This window comes from Helianthus annuus, chromosome 10 (genome assembly GCF_002127325.2).
Source record: "Helianthus annuus cultivar XRQ/B chromosome 10, HanXRQr2.0-SUNRISE, whole genome shotgun sequence".
In the NCBI taxonomy this organism is placed as follows: domain Eukaryota; kingdom Viridiplantae; phylum Streptophyta; class Magnoliopsida; order Asterales; family Asteraceae; genus Helianthus; species Helianthus annuus.
This window is the reverse complement of record NC_035442.2, coordinates 43513074-43532584: the sequence shown is the minus strand read 5'-3', so window position 1 is coordinate 43532584 and position 19511 is coordinate 43513074. Positions and strand designations below refer to the sequence as shown.

The window sequence follows — 19511 nt, the reverse complement described above, 5'->3', positions numbered from 1 at the left end:
AATGGATCTATCTTGAAAAATGTGGTATACAATTAAGGGATATGAGAATAATAGCAACAACAGAAGAAGCAGCCGAGGAGAGATTGTTTCATTAGAGAACAATAAGGCTAAGTGTAGTGGGCGTGATGCCCTTGCCAGTTGCCACCTCACCCCATCACAATTCACAGCGCCATACACCAACAAGAGCAAAGCAAAAGGCTGGCGCCAAGGGCTACTCGCCATGGCCCACGGGCAACGAACATGAAGATAAATTTGAAAGGGATCTATCACCTTCCACCAATCACATGCACACACATTAATTTTTTTCTTTTATTCAACTTTTTAGTTAAATCACCATAACCTTACCTTGTGAACAGTGGTTTTTTTTTTTTGAAAGGGATACGGTGGTTTTGTTAAAGCCTTGTTGCCTACATGACAATTGCTTTTGCACTTTTTAGTTAACCCACCATGCATAATCTAAATATTATTCTCATATGAGAAGAGGTTGGAGAAGACTGTTTACTAAATATATTAAGGATAATAATTGATTTTAAATAATAAAGATGCATATTCATCTTCATCTACCTGCTATATTCGTTTTTTTACCAAGTCAAAACAGATATTGGAAGTGGATGTATAAATAAAGTTGGTGCTAGCACCCCTCCAATACTACACCGTACTAGGAAAACACAAACTAAAGGCAGCCATGAAATTCCTTGTTCTAATGTGGGCAGTATTTCTAAGGTTGGCCTTTACAACATCAAATAATGAAACCTACAACCTCACCAACTCAACAAACTTAGCAAAGCCAGGCTGCGAAAGCCGATGTGGGGACTTGATTGTTCCCTATCCATTTGGAATTGGTACAAATTGTTCTATAGGCGAGCGGTTCAATATCTACTGCAACAAATCCGTAAACCCTCCAAAGGGCTCTATCACAAAACATGATCACAGCTGGATCAAACTGATATCTGACTCCACCCTCCGGACTTCCAATTTAGTCGCAAAGAGATGCTCTTTTCCAGATGGCTCTTGGAGTACAACCAATATTACCTCGGACTATAGCCGTAATTTTCCATACACCATCTCAGAAGTAAATAAGTTCACAGTCATCGGCTGTGGTAGTTATGCGTGGCTGACCTCAGCAGCAAAGAATAGGACTGTGTCTACAGGGTGTATGGTGTTTTGCTCAAAACCGGATGAGGTTGCAGCAGCAGGTGATGAGTGCTCAGGAAATGGTTGTTGTGAATCATCCATACCCCAAAACATAAACTACTATAAAACTCAGGTCGATAGCTTGACGAATTCAGGCAACGTGTCGTTTGCTCCTTGTACATATGCCTTTGTTGGTGAGGAGAATGTATTCAAGTTTAAGGGTATCAGTGACTTAAGAGCAACTGATAGATTCGACAATTCCTTCAAAGATAGGATTGAAGATACTGTGCCGATAGTGCTTGACTGGGCTATCGGTAATATGAGTTGTGCTGAAGCAGAAGCAACCAATGATTTTGCCTGCAGATATTCAAATAGCGAGTGTGTTAGCTCCACAAGGGAAGCCGGTGGGTACCGTTGTGTATGTAAACAAGGCTATCAAGGAAATCCATATCTGTCTCCAGGCTGCCAAGGTACGTACGATAAAGAACATTACAACATATGTATATAATATATTATTAGGAAATTGCCACACACAATCATCTTAGCCATTAGTTTGCTGTCTAAATTCATATCTTAAAGGAAATAATTGATATTCTAAAGGGGGAGGGGGTGGTCATCACTTGCAAAACTTCCATCACTCACAACATCCAATCAAGTTCCACCATGTCATCAACCATTATTCCATCACTCACAACATTTTTTAGTGGCAATGGTCATCACTCACAACACCCAACAATAAACCCTCACACCCCCTCACATCCATTTATCACTCAATACCCCATAACGCGTGAATTTTATCACGGGTTAAAGAACATCACGCATTATCAATTGGGTGGCGGTGGTCATCTACATTCTCCACGCGTTGAACATTGGTCCATCACGCTAAAAAAGCTTCCCACCCCCACTGCCTAACCATGATGTGTTTGTTTTGTGAAAAATAGTAAAAGGAAATAATTGTACGTTGGCTGTCATTTTATAGTGAGTGTCAAATGAAGTTTTGAAGAAAGTTACGAAATACAAACTGGCGGAAGTTTAACTATATATTATTAACCTTAGAAACTCGTGTATTACACACAAGTTAGATAAATGTTTTTTTAAAGTATTTTACAAAGAAAGTTCAATAATAATTGATGTGAATAGTATTTAAGAATTGTAAATTAATAATTGACATGAATAACATTTAGAATTACAAATCAAATCTTAAAGTATCACAATCTTTAGAAATATAATTTTACCAGTGTGCCAACTTATTAAATTGAGCTTTTAATCACTACTAAATAAATGTACATGTTTAATTGTATATTTATAAATTAAAAATACAAATTAAATTTGTGTCGCAAGAAAATAAATAAACCTATGAATCAAAAATATAATTAAAGTTTACAAAGTCAATTTTTTAAACAAACATTTACAAAGAAATTTGCTGTTAAAAAAAATCTAAGTTCATTTTCCTCCTAAAGAAGGTAGAAGAATAGGCAAATGACCTCTAAGGCTATACGGTATGGGGGCGTTCTAACCCCGTCGAGCCTTGGGCTATACGGTATGGGGGCGTCCTAGCCCCATCGAGCCCTGGAACCGCCCCGAAACACCGTTTCCGTAGGACCGTCCCCTTCGAGATCGTCCTCCTGCGGACGTTCAAGCCGGGCCTCCCCTACTCACACACATATACATACAAAACACACACACACACATACAGGGATGAGTTAAAATGAGAACCACTACGAGTTGTGAAAACCGTGAGAACTTTTTGATCCCGTACGAGTTGGGCCAATTTTTTTTTGCACAAACGTAGATGCAAACATTATAAACACACATGTGAAAAAAAAAGAAAAAAAAATGTCGAGTCATTAGTTTTGACCGATTCAAAGTTTTTTTTTTTTTTTTTTTTTTTTTTTTTTTTTTTTTTTTTGCGTCCTGATAAAAAACATAGTTATCAACTTTAAAATTTTACACCAGCGCGTAAAAAAAACTTGCATTAGTCAAAACTAACGCCTCGACAATTTTTTTTTTACTTTTTTTACAGATGTTTTTATAATGTTTTGTCTATGTTTGTGCAAAAAAATTTTGGCCCAACTCGTGCGGGATGAAAAAGTTCTCGCGGTTCTCACAACTCGTAGTAGTTTTCATTTGAACCGAATCATATATATGTATATATATATATATATATATATATATATATATATATATATATATATATATAGAGGTCAATCCTTCATTTCCCTAGGTCCATCCTCTTTAGGCCCATTTTCACACCCATCCTACGTGGCGGAGCATCCTTTGAGAACTACCATCCTCCACACCGAGTAGCCTAAGATCACACAGTATGGGCGTAGGAATATGGCATGGAGGCGAGTCCACGCCCACCAAACCACCTCGTGCTTGGCGTTTTCCACGATGTTGTGTGTGAGGCGGGGGATTCTTCACCGGTGTGGGAGACAATTTGATTGATGATGTGGCGTGAGTTGATTGGTGATTTATGGTAGAAGGTTTGTAATTGAGTTAGTTTTTTAAAGAGTAGGTAGGGCCTTTTCTATGACCTAACACCACCCTGTGCCTTTTTTTTACTACACCCTCTTGCTTACATGATTGTTACAAGACGCTTAACGCACATCTTCAAACCCTAACATCTTCAAACCCTAACAATAGTCTAATAATTAGCTTAAATTCTACATGGATGTAACAAAATAAAAAAAGACACAAAAGGTGACCTGGTCTCAAACTTTGACTTGTTGCTGATGTGACATGATAACATTTTTATTATTATTATAATAGGTTAATTGCATTATTTTTTGATAAAATAAAAATAATTTATATCAAATGGTAATACAAACTTCAATTAATAAACTTTAATTTTCACTGATGTCCATGTCGCTAGCTACATTTTTTTTTGCATTATTTCTTTGTATATTGGTTTTGAAGAAAATAAAAAAGACGACATTAAAAGTCACTATTTGTACTTATGGGCGAATTATATATAATTCACAAGCGCTATAATATTTACCCTAAATTGACAAATAAAATTAAAGAAACTATAATGTGAAAACTTACATAATACACATTTGTCTCTTGATTCAATAGTCAGTTGTCATAAATAAATGCATTCACTTACATGCACCATTGACTTTGAAAGAATCAAATGAACTTGTGACCCTAGTGGCGATTGTGAAGTTTATATAACAAATTAAAAAAAAAAAAAAAAAGACTAGGCATCAAGTTTTGACTTGTTGATGATGGGACGTGATAACGTTTTATTTTTATAATATTTGGATAGTTGCATCAAATGTTACTTAAAACGTTATTTATATCAAATGCTAATACAAAGTAGTTTAATATACACAATGAGGATAACATAAAAATAAATTAGACTTTAGATTAAAGACACTTGTGTGGGCTAATAAATTGATGTGAGTAGAGCCATTGTATGTATATAACCGTTGAAATTAAATAATTTCCTTGATATGATTGTATATTAATTATGACGTTGCAATAAACATGATATTCTTTTGTTCATAGATATCAACGAGTGTGGTGATGTGAAACAGTTTCCATGTTATGGAGATTGTACGAATACTGAGGGGAACTACACATGTACATGTAAAAAAGGCTACTTCGGTGATGCCACCATTAAAGATAATTGTCAGCGGAGACGAAATTCATTCAACCCTCTTCACTTATCTTTAGGTATTCTATTTTTATTTTCAATAAAATTGCAAAAAACAAAAAAAAAAAAAAAAAAAAAAACAAAAAAATGGGTAAAATAGTATGCTTGAATTTTCAATTAAGGCAAACTATTATTAACTTTTCTAATTGACATGAATACAAGGTTGACTTAAAATGAGAACTCATACGTTTTGTGATAACTAGGAGAAATTAATCAGTTGGTGAGGTTCGTATAAAAAAAGATCTTTTCCGTAAGAAGAGTGAGAAGTTATAAGAATTGATATGTATGTATCATGTTTTGGACTTAGTCATGATGTTTTGGGTTGTTTTGGCAAGAAAAACACCAAAAATAACAATTTAAAATACAATGCATTGTATTATAGACATGAAATTAAAACACACCCAAAACACACTATTTAACGTTCTTGGCATGGTGTTTTAAGTTTTAAGCCTATAATTCATTGCATTGTGTCTTAAATTGTTATTTTTGTTGTTTTTCTTGCCAAAACAACCCAAAACTTCATGAATAAGTCCAAAACATTATGTGTACATGTCAATTCCTATATATTATTACACTTCTCACGAAAAATGTCATTTTTACAAGAACCTAAACCTACAGTCAAAAACCAATCAAAATCAAAAAGAATTTTTACAAAAAAAACTTTATTACTAAAATTCAACATAAAAAAATAATAGAAATTTACGAGTTTGAATTTACTTGTGTTTATAAAAATAGAAAAATAAAAATTACACATGTCTAATTTTATCATTTACATATGTGTAGATTCTTACCATTTACACATATGTAAACAAATGCTAAGAGTAATTTAAAGAGCAAAGAAGTGAGTAATATTTTTTATATGTGTTGTATTTTAAAAATAGTGATGATGATATAATATATTTTTGGTTTTCGTAAGTTCTCACCGTTCTTAAGTATTTAGAGTTCTCAAGTTAACTCTTCGCAGCCAATAACTAGAAGTGCAACATCCAATTTAAATAACTATTTTTCTTTTTTGTTTAAAAAACTAAATAATTAAAAAATATTTAATTTACCTTTATAATACAACTAACTCACATGGGGATGAACTGGGTACCAATCGGTACCAAAACCGATACCGGTATTGAAAATCATCAAAAATCGGTATATGTATTAAAAATATACAGTACGATTCGGTATCGGTACAATCATGTATCTAAAGCTACTCTTAAATCTACACCGATGTAAACCATCGGTCAAAAAGCCTCTACCACTTAAAGAAAAACATCTTTACTCCACACTTTTATATTACTAAACTACAACCCTTTTGTAACATGTTTCATAAACCCCTCAACCACTTTGAAATAACACCTTTGTTACACATTAATTCCTCCATAACTACCTATATTAGTTCTTTCTCTTCTTATCTCTTCAATTTGTTCTCTCTTCTCGTCTCTTCTATCATCTCTAGTCTTTTATCATATCCTTTTTAAATCTTTTATTCGTAACAAGTTTTTAGTAACATACACATATCTGTCTATACGTCTATAAATTATTAATGTACACATATATGCAAATATCAATTCAAGTATATCTTTAAGATAGTCATGACTTACTTAATAGTAATATTATTAAAATCTTAGTGATAGTGAAATACATAAATGTATTATGTATTAGAAAAATCAGTTGCATCAACCTTATTATACACAAGTGTATCATGTTTTAGAAAAATCAGTTGCATCAACCTTATCAGGGGCGGATTAGCGCTAGTTGAGGGGCTGCCCGTGCTACCCCTCAACTTTGTCTCCCAAGTGCAAATTTGTTTATTTTTTTATCGATTTATATATAGGATACCTCTAAAAAATATTAGCATACCCTAAAAGTATCTGAGATGAAGAAAAAAGTGAAATTCTCATCGATGAAGAAGATAACCTAAATAATGAGTTTGGAAGTGGATAACCTAAATAGTTAGTATTGGCCTTTGGAATTTTCCCTTTTAGTTTTAGGCCTTTTATTTTTTTTAAACATGCCTTTCCTTAATTTTATATTTTGCCTTTAATACTTGGACAATTAATTGTTTTTCGATTAATTTGATTTTCCAACAACTAAATATCTTTGAGTAAAGTGATTAAATATTTTTTTATATTGTTTTTTGTTATTTAACTAAATATTGGCTTTAGAAGATTACATTTTTTTTCCTAAAATAGTTATTATATGTATTTTTTCGCTGCAAAGCGCGGGCAATAAAACTAATTGTGAATATAAAAAACTTTTTTTAAGGATACCCTGAGTTTTCTTCTAAATCCGTTACTAAAACTTATTTCATACAATATGTAAGCAAAGTATTATATTAGGTCACAAATGAATATGCAAGCCCACATATAAACTCAAAACATAGATGGGTAATGGAACAAGTGTTTGAGTGCAAGGGCTTATGGGGATTGGTGGACCCAAAACATTTTTTAATGGGGAGCGGAAATTTTTAGTGGTCGTTTGTATATCGCTATATAATAATTTTTTTGATCTAGTTTGGGTTAGGTCAGATCGGATCGGATCGTGTCATATAAATATAATAATTAAACGAAATTTCATATAATCAATAAAAATATATCAAACGTCATTAAAGATGCATAATAAAAATCTAAAGTGTCTAATATTGTACTCTAGAGGTTTTATTTTCTGAAACAAGCTCAAATATTCAATCTAAACTTCGTAACTTGTAATTTCAATCTGTTAGTCCCTAATCAAATAAATAAAACTAAACATCAAATCAGTAACTTATTGGCAGAACTTATAATTTTCAGTTGGAGGATCATAATCAATGTTTTAAAAATCGGTTCAAACCGGCCGGTTGTGCCGGTTGAACCGGTTAAACCGACCGGTACATCCTGTTGAACCGTTTGATACATCAGGTTAAACTGTTTCTGAGCCACATCCGGTACGGTATATAAACCGGATTTAAAAATTGATCATAATAGAAATATATTACATTCTTTACTGTTACATCAATAATTTTTTGTCGATCAATAATTATTAATTAGTATAGGCAATATCGGATCACCAACAATTACATCCTTTAATAAATCCAACCTTTTTAAATCTAACCTTTTGCCGATCTTTTTATTATTTTACACATTGATATTTAGTTAAGTTGTATACAAAGTGGCAAAGTATATTTTCGAAGAAGTATCCCTGCATGTGTATACGAAAGTATATTTTCGAAGAAGTATCCCTGCATGATAATCAATTAAGTTTTAGAAGTTAAGAGAAACACATACTTACAAAATAATAGTCTTAAATCATAAAAACTACAAATTAGAAGTTAAGAGAGAAACACATACTTACAAAATAATAGTCTTAAATCATAAAAACTACAAATAACAATACAATTAATAAAAAACCTTATTCTTTTCTTTTAAATAAACTAATACAAACAAAACTGATTATGATTATTATATTATATTATATTATATTATATTATATTATATTATATTATAAGTATAATTTTATTATTATTAACTGGGTGAACAGTGAATTGAGAGTTTTTTTTTCTTTTTTTCCTTGTCTTTTTATTTTTTATACTTTTATCACTCAACTTTCAATATTGACATTTACAACCCCTTGACTTTCTAAAAGCTTTGTAATTGAGTTTTACGTTTATTTTTATATTCATGTGAGTATAAATTTAAGTTGATTTACGTTTCGACGTAAACAGTCGGGTCAACTATAATATGCTCTTATGCTTATTATTATATACGTTTTTTGTTGTTCTACGTTTTAATGTATTTTTTTTTTCAGAACACTACTGCAACGCAGAGCAATTTACTAGTTCTATACAATAACAATTCTTAATGTGAACAGTTGTCACTTTTTAGTGGTTCATGTAACTTTAATTTATAAAGCTAAAATATTATTGTTTTTTTTCTTTAATTAATTTATATATTTAACACTAAATTTTAATAAAGTTATTAGACGACCCTTGAAGTTTAATAAAGTTATTTTTTAATTATTTGTTTTTTATAAGTTTAATTCTTTTTTTTTTTGCTTATTATTTATTTAATTTCTTATAATTAAAGCTAACTTTTTTACTCTAGACATGTTTATTTAATCATGTTGTTTGTTTCTTTTTATTATCGTTTAGATTAAAGTCTACATTGTCTATATTAACCCTTTAATATACCATGTAACAAATTTAATTACTTTTTCATTTACAATATTATAGTTATACCGACTTTTAACTCTAAATATCTTTAATTAATCATGTTGATTACTTATTCGCCATCTAGATTAAAGCATATATGATAAAAGAACCTATCAATATATTATGCAACAAATACATACTCATCAGCACCTTTTTACAAACTCGCCACAAAGTACGAGCTACAATGCTTGTTATATATAAAGTGAAATTGTGAGACTAAAAAACTGAAAGAAAATAAATAAGATAATAATACAAGTTATTTGTTGAAATGCCCTACATACATATGTGATGCTTTGGAACGAGTATGAAGTTAGGTAATGCCCGATCCAATTACCCACAACATACATACTCGTTTACACACACCATACTGGTAAACATTTTTTCATTTGTATTTTCTATTGTCCTTGGGTAATAGAATATTCTACTAGCTAACTAACTTTTAGTTTTTACAACTATGATTTTCTTGGGTGATAATTATATAATCATTGAAATGGTAAGGAATATATTTGAAAATCCCAACATTAAGTTTCACCTAGCAAACATGTATATCTTTTTAACAAGCAAACATCTATATCTGATACTAGATGGATAATTACCCAATAGATACCCAACATGTATTAAACCAATGAGACATAAGAAAACAAACAAGTATGAAGTGAGATTACTAATACATATCTGATTGCCATCCCCTACGTATAATATACATTGCATATCTTCCGCCAATTATTTCTTAATGATGTTTTTGTTTCCTGCAATATGAATTCTTTACTTGTGTACTTAATATGTATGTCTTCATTTTTTGTTTACACCATGTAAGAAAAAAAAAAACAAATAAATTTATAAAGATATACCAAAAAATATCTGTGAGCTCCATTGTAGTTGGAGCGAGAGGAACGATTATCAGAAGCAACTTGCAACTGAAGTCTGAGACACAAAGGCTGATTGCTGCTCACTGTGTTATGCGTTTACACCATGTAAAAAACCCAATAAATTTATAAAAATATACCAAGAAATATCTAAGCTAACATATATGCACACGTAACCGACTACATATATAATTTTGTTGTTTGAAACTTGTTAATCACCAATTACCATGATTGTTAAATTACAATAGTAACTTAATTTATTTTTTAAAATAATGTATAGCCCTGATGAAAAATTCAAGCATAATCTGTTGGTCGAGTTCTCTGGATTTGGTATTTATATTCTAATCACATACAGGTTTAGGGCTTGGGTTCCTCACATTACTGATTGGATTATCAGTGTTGTACTTATTGTTTAAGCAAAGAAAGCTAATTAAGCTAAGAGAACAACTATTTGAGCAAAATGGGGGTGTACTATTGGAAGATAAACTTAGGACAGCAGGTCGTAGTGTTATGAAAATCTTTCAAGTTGAAGAGCTAGAAAAGGCGACCAACAATTATGCGGAAGATAATATTATTGGAAGAGGAGGTAATGGCATTGTGTACAAGGGAACCCTACCAGATACACGTATAGTAGCAATCAAAAAGTCCCAAAGATTGGACCAAGAACAAAGGGATCAATTTATAAATGAAATGGTAATCCTTGCACAAATTAATCACCCAAACGTGGTGCAACTTTTGGGATGTTGTCTGGAAACAGATGTCCCATTGCTAGCTTATGAATTTATTTCTAATGATACTCTTCATCGACACATTCATAATTATAGAGCAAGTGGGAAAATGAGATTGTCATGGGATAGCCGTTTAAGGATAGCACATGAATCGGCTGGTGCACTTGCTTATCTTCACACAGATGCTAGAATGTCCATCATACATAGAGATGTGAAATCTACTAACATATTGTTGGATGACAATTACGTCGCAAAAATTGCAGATTTTGGTGCTTCAAGGCTAGTCCCACTGGGTCATGATCAAGTCACTACTCTAGTTCAAGGGACCATAGGATACTTGGATCCTGAATATTTCCATACAGGTCATCTAACAGACAAGAGTGATGTTTATAGCTTTGGAGTGGTTCTTGCAGAACTCTTAACAGGAAAAAAACCTATTGATGCACAAAGAGGTTTGGAGGATACAAATATTGCAACATATTTTGTGAAGGCAAAGAAGCAAAATCGATTGCTTGAGATTCTTGACCATCAAGTGGTAAAGGAAGCAACTGATGAGCAACTAAAAGTAGCATGTGACTTGGTTTGTAGATGCCTCAACCAAGTAGGTGGGAACAGACCTAGCATGAAAGATGTGACCATGGAGCTTGAAACATTGAGGAAGTTTAGCAAACAACATCCTTGGATTAGTGAAGAAAACTACACTATCACACATAGCTTAACGATTGAAAGTGAAGAGCAAGAGCTTTATACTGTTCCTCTAGTTTCTAATAGCGACACATTTGGAGAATATAGTTCAAGCACTATGGGAATGAAAGAAATAATGCTCCATGTACAAAGTCCACGTTAGTAGTTGTAGCCTTATAGGAATGGTTGGACCTTTGCATCCCTATTTCATGTTTTTTTAATTAACAGTCATATTTATGTCATGCATGTATAATTTATACGCCCCGTGTATAAGACTATGATTTTATAAATATAAGTTATATCGTTTACTTTTTCTTGTGGACAAATATTGTAAAAATATTGCCTTTTATGATAAAGGATTTCCAAATTTTTCATTTGAAAATGTATTAGCAAATGCGTCCAACAACATATTAACAAATAATCTGAGCTAAAAAGCGAGTAACGATCTAGCATTTTACGTCGGTATTTGTGCACAAGATAAATAATATCTTTGCTAATGCTAAGTTTCATTGTAAACATTTCGAATTGAGCCAATCTGTTCGTTTTCAACATAGCTGAATCGAATGAGCGTATTTCCAAGCATTTCTGATTGAGTGTCGAGCAACTTGGACAACCCTGCCCCAACCTAACGGGTGCAACCGCTGACACTGCCCACCATTTGCCACTACAACCAACTACACCACCACCATTGATAGTTGTATAGATGGCGAAGATGACAACATGTGGTGGTAGTGGTGGTGGTGGTGACGACAATGGTGGAGGTGGTAGGGTGGCCCACGGTGGTGGGTGTGGCGACGAAAATAGCGAAGGTATGTGGTTTGAGATTCCATTTACTTGTACTGAATCCGTTTGCATTTTAAAGGAAATGTTGAATTCATTTACCTTAAGGTATTGGATTGAATTAAATCTAATACCAATACGAATTCGATTTCCAATTCCTATAATTCCTAGCTAAACACATATTTTAGAATGAAATTACAAATTCAATTCCAATAACTTATGTGAATCAAACATATCAAGAAACTGAATTCAGATTCAATTTTACAGAATTTTGGGAACCAAATATACAGATGGTGTTCGTTTTACAGACTGTAATGGAATTCGAATTTATATTTCATTCCTTATGTTGTTCGTTTTAACAAAAGAATGAATTCTTGATGGTGTTCGCTTCACAAAGGAATTGGAATTGGAAATGAATTCCTTGGAATTCCTTCAAATTCATTTAACTAAATGAATTTAAAATCCATCCAAATTTTGAAAGAATTTAAGTAAAGTCGTTGGAATCTTTGACCGGTCACTGCAACAATTTGACACTACTAGCCCGCAACAATTCGACCTAATCAGCCCGCAGAGCCACAACGTTTTGACGCAACCCAGCGTCGACCTGAAGCATCTCGACTCGACCAGGAACGCCGCAAGCCGAAACGTCTCGAATCGACCCGACTCGACATCGACCTGTAACTTCTCCACTCGACCCGACCGTTAGTAACTTGATGCGTGTCAAACCGACTGGACCCATTTATGACTCGAAACCTCTTGCCCTCGTTAACGACCCAAAATGTATCGACCCAAGCCAACCCGTTACCCACCAGAAATGTTTCGACCAACCTGAAACGTCTCGACCCGACACGATCTATTAACGACCCAAAAATCTTGACCCGACCCGATCCGTTAACAACTCAAAATGACCCAACTCATGTCTCTGTTGATGCAGTTTAATTCTTTTTGGCAAACCAGAGGTCGAGGGTTCGAACCCGGCCTCATGTCTCTGTTGATGCATTTATTTTCTTTTTAACAATATCAGTTTATAAATCAACTCCAGAGGCGTCTCTGAGAGTTCACATACCCTGTTCAAGCTTGAAAAAATGTGCCCTTCCGTTATGTTTTGTTATTAAAAAAAATTCAAATTAGTATTGGGTTCAATAAACCTAATTCCAAGTGGGCTAAATTCTAAACCATAAAAAATGATTTGTAAATGGGCATATATTGGAAGTGGTATATGTTACTATTTAAAAAAAATAACATATACGTATCGGGTTTTTATTTTTAAATCGCATGCCCCTCGAAATCGCGGGCCTTGTGCGGAAGTCCTCCCCGCACACCATCAAAGCCTCCCATGATCAACTCAGCAACTATATAACAAAACTAAAAGTCAGACTATTAAAATCGGTTAGACACTTGTCCCAGTAGAAGAGACAGGTGCACATGAACTCAAGGTCACAAGTTCGATCCTTAATAAGGGTACCTTTTTGGCTGACTTTTTTGAGATATTTTTTTTATTTCATTTTTGATTTATTAAAAACCTTTAAAAAGGTTAATACTTACTTTTTTTATTTTAATTCTTTTCTTTTCTTTCTAAACCTTAACATCCTTTAATAAAACAAACAGCTTATTTAAATTTTATTTATTTATTTTTCTTTTTCTTTATAATTTAAAAACTTTAAACCAAATAAAAACATGAATAATCGACAAATTATTATAATTCTTTTATGACAATTAAATGTAATAAGGAGATAAATTATAATATCTAAAAATTGATTATAAACCATAAATATTAAGAAATTTATTCAATCATCTCTCGTGTGGTATTTCCATATTTAGGATACTCGCTCCCGTTCATTCAGTTTCTCAATTTTTACTCGTGCTTTATTTTACAAGGAATCACAAACGCAACCACTGTGAGTGAATCTTACAACATCCCCCTTTTTATTTTTTATGCGTTTTTGGGGTGTATCATGTGTCGTATTTCTTTATCGCATTTTACAAGTTCAATACGTGCAAATACCATTATGTGATGTATATGTGTTAAGTGTTGTTTGGTTGTTTATCACTTGGTGCATTTCATTCGTTTTGGACATCACATCATCATAGGCTCGTCGGTTCCTCATTACCTATGAGCGGAACTTGACGTTGCCAACCATACGAGGTCAGCTCCGTTTGATTGAGCTTAGACCTTGCACCACACCATAATACTGTGCAACATACATACATTCAGCAGCACACCATAGTACCGTGCAACATGCATACATTCATTGGCACACCATAATACCATGCAACATGTGTACATTTATTTGAATCATTTGAGTTGGTTTGTTTATTGTTTGAGGTTGTGTTATGACTTTTGTTATATGACATACAAACATTACATTGGTTAACGCACGTTTTCACAATAAATCAAACTTAAACATATTATTTTTCCAACAAAAATAAGGTTCACTCACTAACCTTTGTTGACCCAAAAACAATTTTTACACATGATACAGGTGAACATGTATGAAGAGGAGATTGGACATAGGATGAGACTTAGTTAACAAGAATGGATAATGTAGCTTAGTGGTTATGATCAATGTCTTATTTGTAATTTTTTATTGGAATTAATTGTTATGTGGAACATTCAGTTTAGATTAATGATTATTTAAAACACGCAATAGCAAGTCATAAGCTCTCAAGTTAACCAAATCATGCCCCGATCACCTGTTCCCCTGCGGGTCAGGGTGTGACACTTACATTGCTCTTGAGCTAGGATTTCTGGGAAAATACTTACTGTACAAGATATTTGCATGAGGTAAGATGGAGAAAACCAGAATTTCGCAGGAAAAAATTTGTCGCTCCCCGAAACCTTGTAGATGGTTATCCAGTGGTTTATGGTAACTCGCCGAGCAGAAGAGAAATGTGGTTGTCCGTTGGTGTCCGGTGGCGCTTTGTCCGGTCGCTAACCGGGAAGAAGAGATATGTGGCTTGTCATTTTAGTCTCTGGGTTCCGACCGGTTGAGGGTGAAAAAGTTGGTGGTTTCGTTTTAGGTTTAGGTTTTGATTCCAACCGGCCGGCGGTTTGAGAGGAAGAGAAGAATGGAAGGCGAGGGAGAGAGATGAGGATAAGAGAGAGAGAGAAACCAAACCTTAGGAGTTGTCAGCCGGCGGAAGTGCAGAATGATGCGTTCCCGGCCGGCAGAAAGTTACCGTCTCTTGTTCATAGAAAATCCGTACAAGGGTGCCGAGAAAAGTATACAAGTTTATTTTATTGTAAACTTTATACAACAAATTAAAAGAACCACCACTTTAGTGGTATAGGGCTTGGGGTTCTCCAGTCGAGACCCAAGTTCGATTCCCACTGTGTCACTTTTGGTGGTTAAGGCAATAAAGGATTTGAGCTAAGGCTTGTGTGAGATTGTCAGTTTGAATCCTGAGCCCATCCGGTTTCGTTCCATCTTGTGTTATGTTAGAGAGTTCTGCTTTTGCGGTGACACAACGACTGTTAAGTGACATCCGGCGGCATGGTTTCACAGAGGAACGCCCAAGCCAAACTCTAAAACCAGCGTGAGCCTGATTAAGACACCATAATCTGGCAGGAGTGAAGTAGCGAAACTCTTTAATTTAAGAAGTGTGAGTGTGACGAGCTAACAAAAAAAAATGACTGTTCAAATAAAATATAACAAATTGAAAAAAAAAGCCAGGCATCAAGTTTTGTCTTCTTGATGATGTGACGTGATAACGTTTTATTGTTATTATAATAGGATAATTGCAATAAATTTTACTTGAAAAAGTTATTTAATATCAAGTTGTAATAGAATCAGGATCTCATAAACATATATTATACTTTAGATAAATAATTTTGTGGGGTAATGAATTGACGTGAGTAGAGCCAAATATTGTATCTATTTAACAGTTGAAATTAAATAATAATAATTTATTTGATATGATTGATTTAGTTATGAGGTTACAATAAACATGATATTTTTTAGTTTATAGATATTGACAAAGATATGGTTTTTGTATTACGAAGATCGTAAGACTAAGTATAGTGGGCATCGTACCCTCTCCACCTAAGCGAATGGCGCCTCCCACACTATTATAGGGGTGTTACCACCCGGTGCCAAAGGAAGGGGCAGTGCCCCACTTACAAGCGTTAAGAGAGAGAGAGAGAGAGAGAGACGTTGGGGGTGTGAACTATGAAGATCGACACATGGACTAGCCTTTAGAAAAATAAATAAATTATTTTAAATTAAACACACACAGGTTATATACATACATACATAAAAAAAATATACACACAAAAGTTTCTAATTTTATCCATTACTCTCTTATTCTTCTCCCAACCTCTTTAATCTTTTCCAGATTTTCCTAAGAACATGGATTTGTCACCCAACTATTCATCTGATTTAAGACTTGAAAGATGAGTTGATCATAGATGCGGTTAGAGCAGGCCGGGGTCCAACTTTTAGTCGAGTACGCTAAAACCTCACAACCTCTTGCACGACGACCTCCGCTTGAATGGAATCGTGGGGACCACTAAGGAATAATTTTGATCGTATGTAATACGTTGTGGAAAGACTTTGTTTGACCTTGTCCTCTAGACCGTAGCTAGAGAAGAGAAAAGTGCCGTGATGATAATGAATAACATCAAAGATATTGAAATGGTCCCCAATACACATCTACCATGAAATTTCTTCTTGTTTACTTTTGAATTTTAATTTTCAAATGCAACTTAATTGTGGCTGTGTTGTGATGATGGTAATGTAGAATGTAGGTAATGAAACAATTCAAAGTGACTGGTAGTGAAAGATGGTCTAAAAATAGTCTCTTTTTCTATATAAATTAATTAAAGGATTTTTTTTTTTAATTTGTTTTGTGAAAATTAAAATGTAGAATAATATGACATCCTATTGTATGGAGGTATATGTCGTGAAAACTATATCTTAAATTGCAACAATTGAACGAAACAAGAAGACGCTAGAGTTGAGCGACAAGTGTTTGACATGGTCATCTTAGACAATTTCCACTCGTTCATGAATATTATTCTTATTATTATTACCTATATAAAAATAAAAGAGTGAATAATAATTAAAAAAAGCTTTTTTATTAGCTTGTGTTTTGATATTAAAAAAAAAACTAATTTAATATCTCGTGTCTTACACGGGCTGTATAAGGAAAATACTTCTTATAATAAGGAAAATACTTCTTATAAATCTCTAACATTTCTTTGTACACCACATTTGTCCTCTTATTTGTAACATTTTCCATCTTTGTCTAATATTAGTAACTTAACTTTTTGTCTTCTTTTTATTCTTGATAGTGTCATATACAACTGTCATGAGCAAAAACCTATTCTTTTAAGTACTATCCAACCTTTGACAGTGATTGTGTTTGAATTTTATTAATAATCATTTGCTAAACATCAAATTGTTGTCTATTTTGACCATGCGTAGTGGTAAAGGTGAATAATGCTCCCACCCTTGGGCGTTTTCCGCCATGTGGCAGTACAGTCAGCAAGGGCATTATTGGGCGTTTTTCTAAAATGGGTGTAGTGGGAATGTGGGCATTATGTTAAAAGGGTGTAGAGAATTAAATAAAAATAAAAAACCCAACAAAAAAAGCTATTGGCCAAAAAAAAGGAAGATTAAATGTAATTGGCCCTTCACTTTTGCACCAAGCGTTATTTAAAAAACGTCTGGGGGCTTTTTTGAAAAATAACGCCCAATAATGCCCAGGGGGTTGTCACACCCCAACCAATGGCGGAAACATCGGAGTGAGACTAGTTCGAGATTGTAAGAGACTTCATAACACTATTTGTGACAATATTTAATTCAACCGATTTCATTTCATAGACAAATTGTCAATACATTACAAGAAATTCAAATAACAACAATGTTCAAACATAACATAACAAAATTGATACAACACTTTAAACCTAAACGTCTAAGTGAGTATCTAGGCATCTTTGCTAATCTATTTTCATAGCATCACCAATCATCAACCTGTAACATGTTTAAAATACAATTCAATGCAAAAGCAAAGACGAGTATACAAGTGTAAGAATAAGTATAGCATAAGTTTAAAAGTTTAAAAACGAATCCACATGGCAACTTAGTTTATACAAGATCACATAACATGGCATGCAATATTTCTAGTCAACCCTCTGTTTACGCAAAATGATATAATTCAACATGACTACTAGTCTATGGGCGGTGCGTTACTCCTATAGCGCTGTACATGTCAAATGGAGGCTCGTGAAAGCTAATGACTAAAACATATCACATAAGTATGGTCCACGTATAAGCATCAAGTATCATAACATAGTATTCATGTATAAGGATTGTTTTCGTACATTGCATAAAGAATAAGTTTAAGTGTAATTTAATAGATTAACATGTTACACCCCAAAAGTGGTAAACATAAAAAGGGGGTTGCGAGTATACTCACGGTTTTGCAAATCTTCTACTTGTGAATCCGCGAGTGAGTTGTTGTTGATTAGGAGGTAGGAACACCAAGTCCTTCTACACGAAGAAACAAAGTGTATGAGTATTGGGAATTCGGAAGATTTAGGGATTTATGAAGTTAAAACACAAGAACATATGTATTCGAAAGTAATCATCCTTTTTAACACAAAGTACTTGTTCTTGACACTATGAAACCTCAAGGGTTAATGTTTTCATGAGTAGAATACTCTTTAGAATCGTAACAAGTCTTATGTCTTGGATGATGTTATTCTAATACTTTGACGAATGAACACAAGTTCACCATCAAGGGTTCGAATATTGAATAGTATATATGTATAAGTATTTTATGTATTGTTATATCCAATAGTCAAGCATGAGGTAGAAGATTATATCTTCATTTAGGTACCTCTTATGGTTCATCACTACACTTGATGTAAAAACATACAAGGAGGGTCATGAACTAACATTAATACAAGAATAATAAACAACTACACTATGAGAAATCATCAAGTAATGTGGGGATTCTATGTTGGACAACCCAAGTTAGTCCATAATCACACCTTCATCAAGCTTGAAGCTTGAACATCACTTGTGGGTTAAAAACCCTAAACAAAACACAATATATGTGAGGTTTAGCCTCTGATTTTGAATGTCTCAGCCCCGTTTTTAAGCTTAACTAACCATAGAAGTGGTTATAAGCATAAGGACGTGGGTTTGAGTGAGTTAGACTCAAGTTTAAACAAGTATAAACAAAGTTTGATTCAAAACAAAACGAACAGTGAACTTTGGAGCCTATTTGCCGGAGTTCCAGGGACTTATTCGCTGTGAAATACCCATGGAATCGAAGCTAAGGTCGATCCAAGTATTCTGGAAAAAGAATGAGCTAAAAAGGATAAGAAATGAAGAAGTTATGCTCACTTTAGTGGAGCTTGATGCTTCTGTCCGAACTTGAACTTGCAGCTACGATTTTGAGTGATTGAGAGAGTTGTGAGAGTGTTTGTAAAGTGAAAATGGCTTGGGGAAGCTTGGGTTTATATAGGGAAT

The 19511-nt window shown here is 33.5% G+C and overlaps 1 protein-coding gene across 1 annotated transcript; it reads left to right on the top strand.

The window, feature by feature from the left end:
- Positions 1 to 639: 639 nt before the first annotated feature.
- On the top strand, positions 640 to 11568 carry LOC110885012 (wall-associated receptor kinase 2). The gene is made up of 3 exons (XM_022132705.2): positions 640 to 1604; positions 4648 to 4815; positions 10194 to 11568. The coding sequence occupies exons 1-3, from the start codon at positions 686 to 688 to the stop codon at positions 11411 to 11413; spliced, it is 2307 nt and encodes a 768-aa protein (XP_021988397.1). The 5' UTR covers positions 640 to 685; the 3' UTR covers positions 11414 to 11568.
- Positions 11569 to 19511: the final 7943 nt, after the last annotated feature.

Excerpts from the sequence above, each read along its gene's own strand:
- LOC110885012 (XM_022132705.2), top strand. The coding sequence starts at position 686 with ATGAAATTCCTTGTTCTAATGTGGGCAGTATTTCTAAGGTTGGCCTTT. Across the intron at positions 1,605-4,647 it reads TCTGTCTCCAGGCTGCCAAG|ATATCAACGAGTGTGGTGAT; the intron begins GTACGTACGATA and ends TTTTGTTCATAG. Across the intron at positions 4,816-10,193 it reads CCCTCTTCACTTATCTTTAG|GTTTAGGGCTTGGGTTCCTC; the intron begins GTATTCTATTTT and ends AATCACATACAG.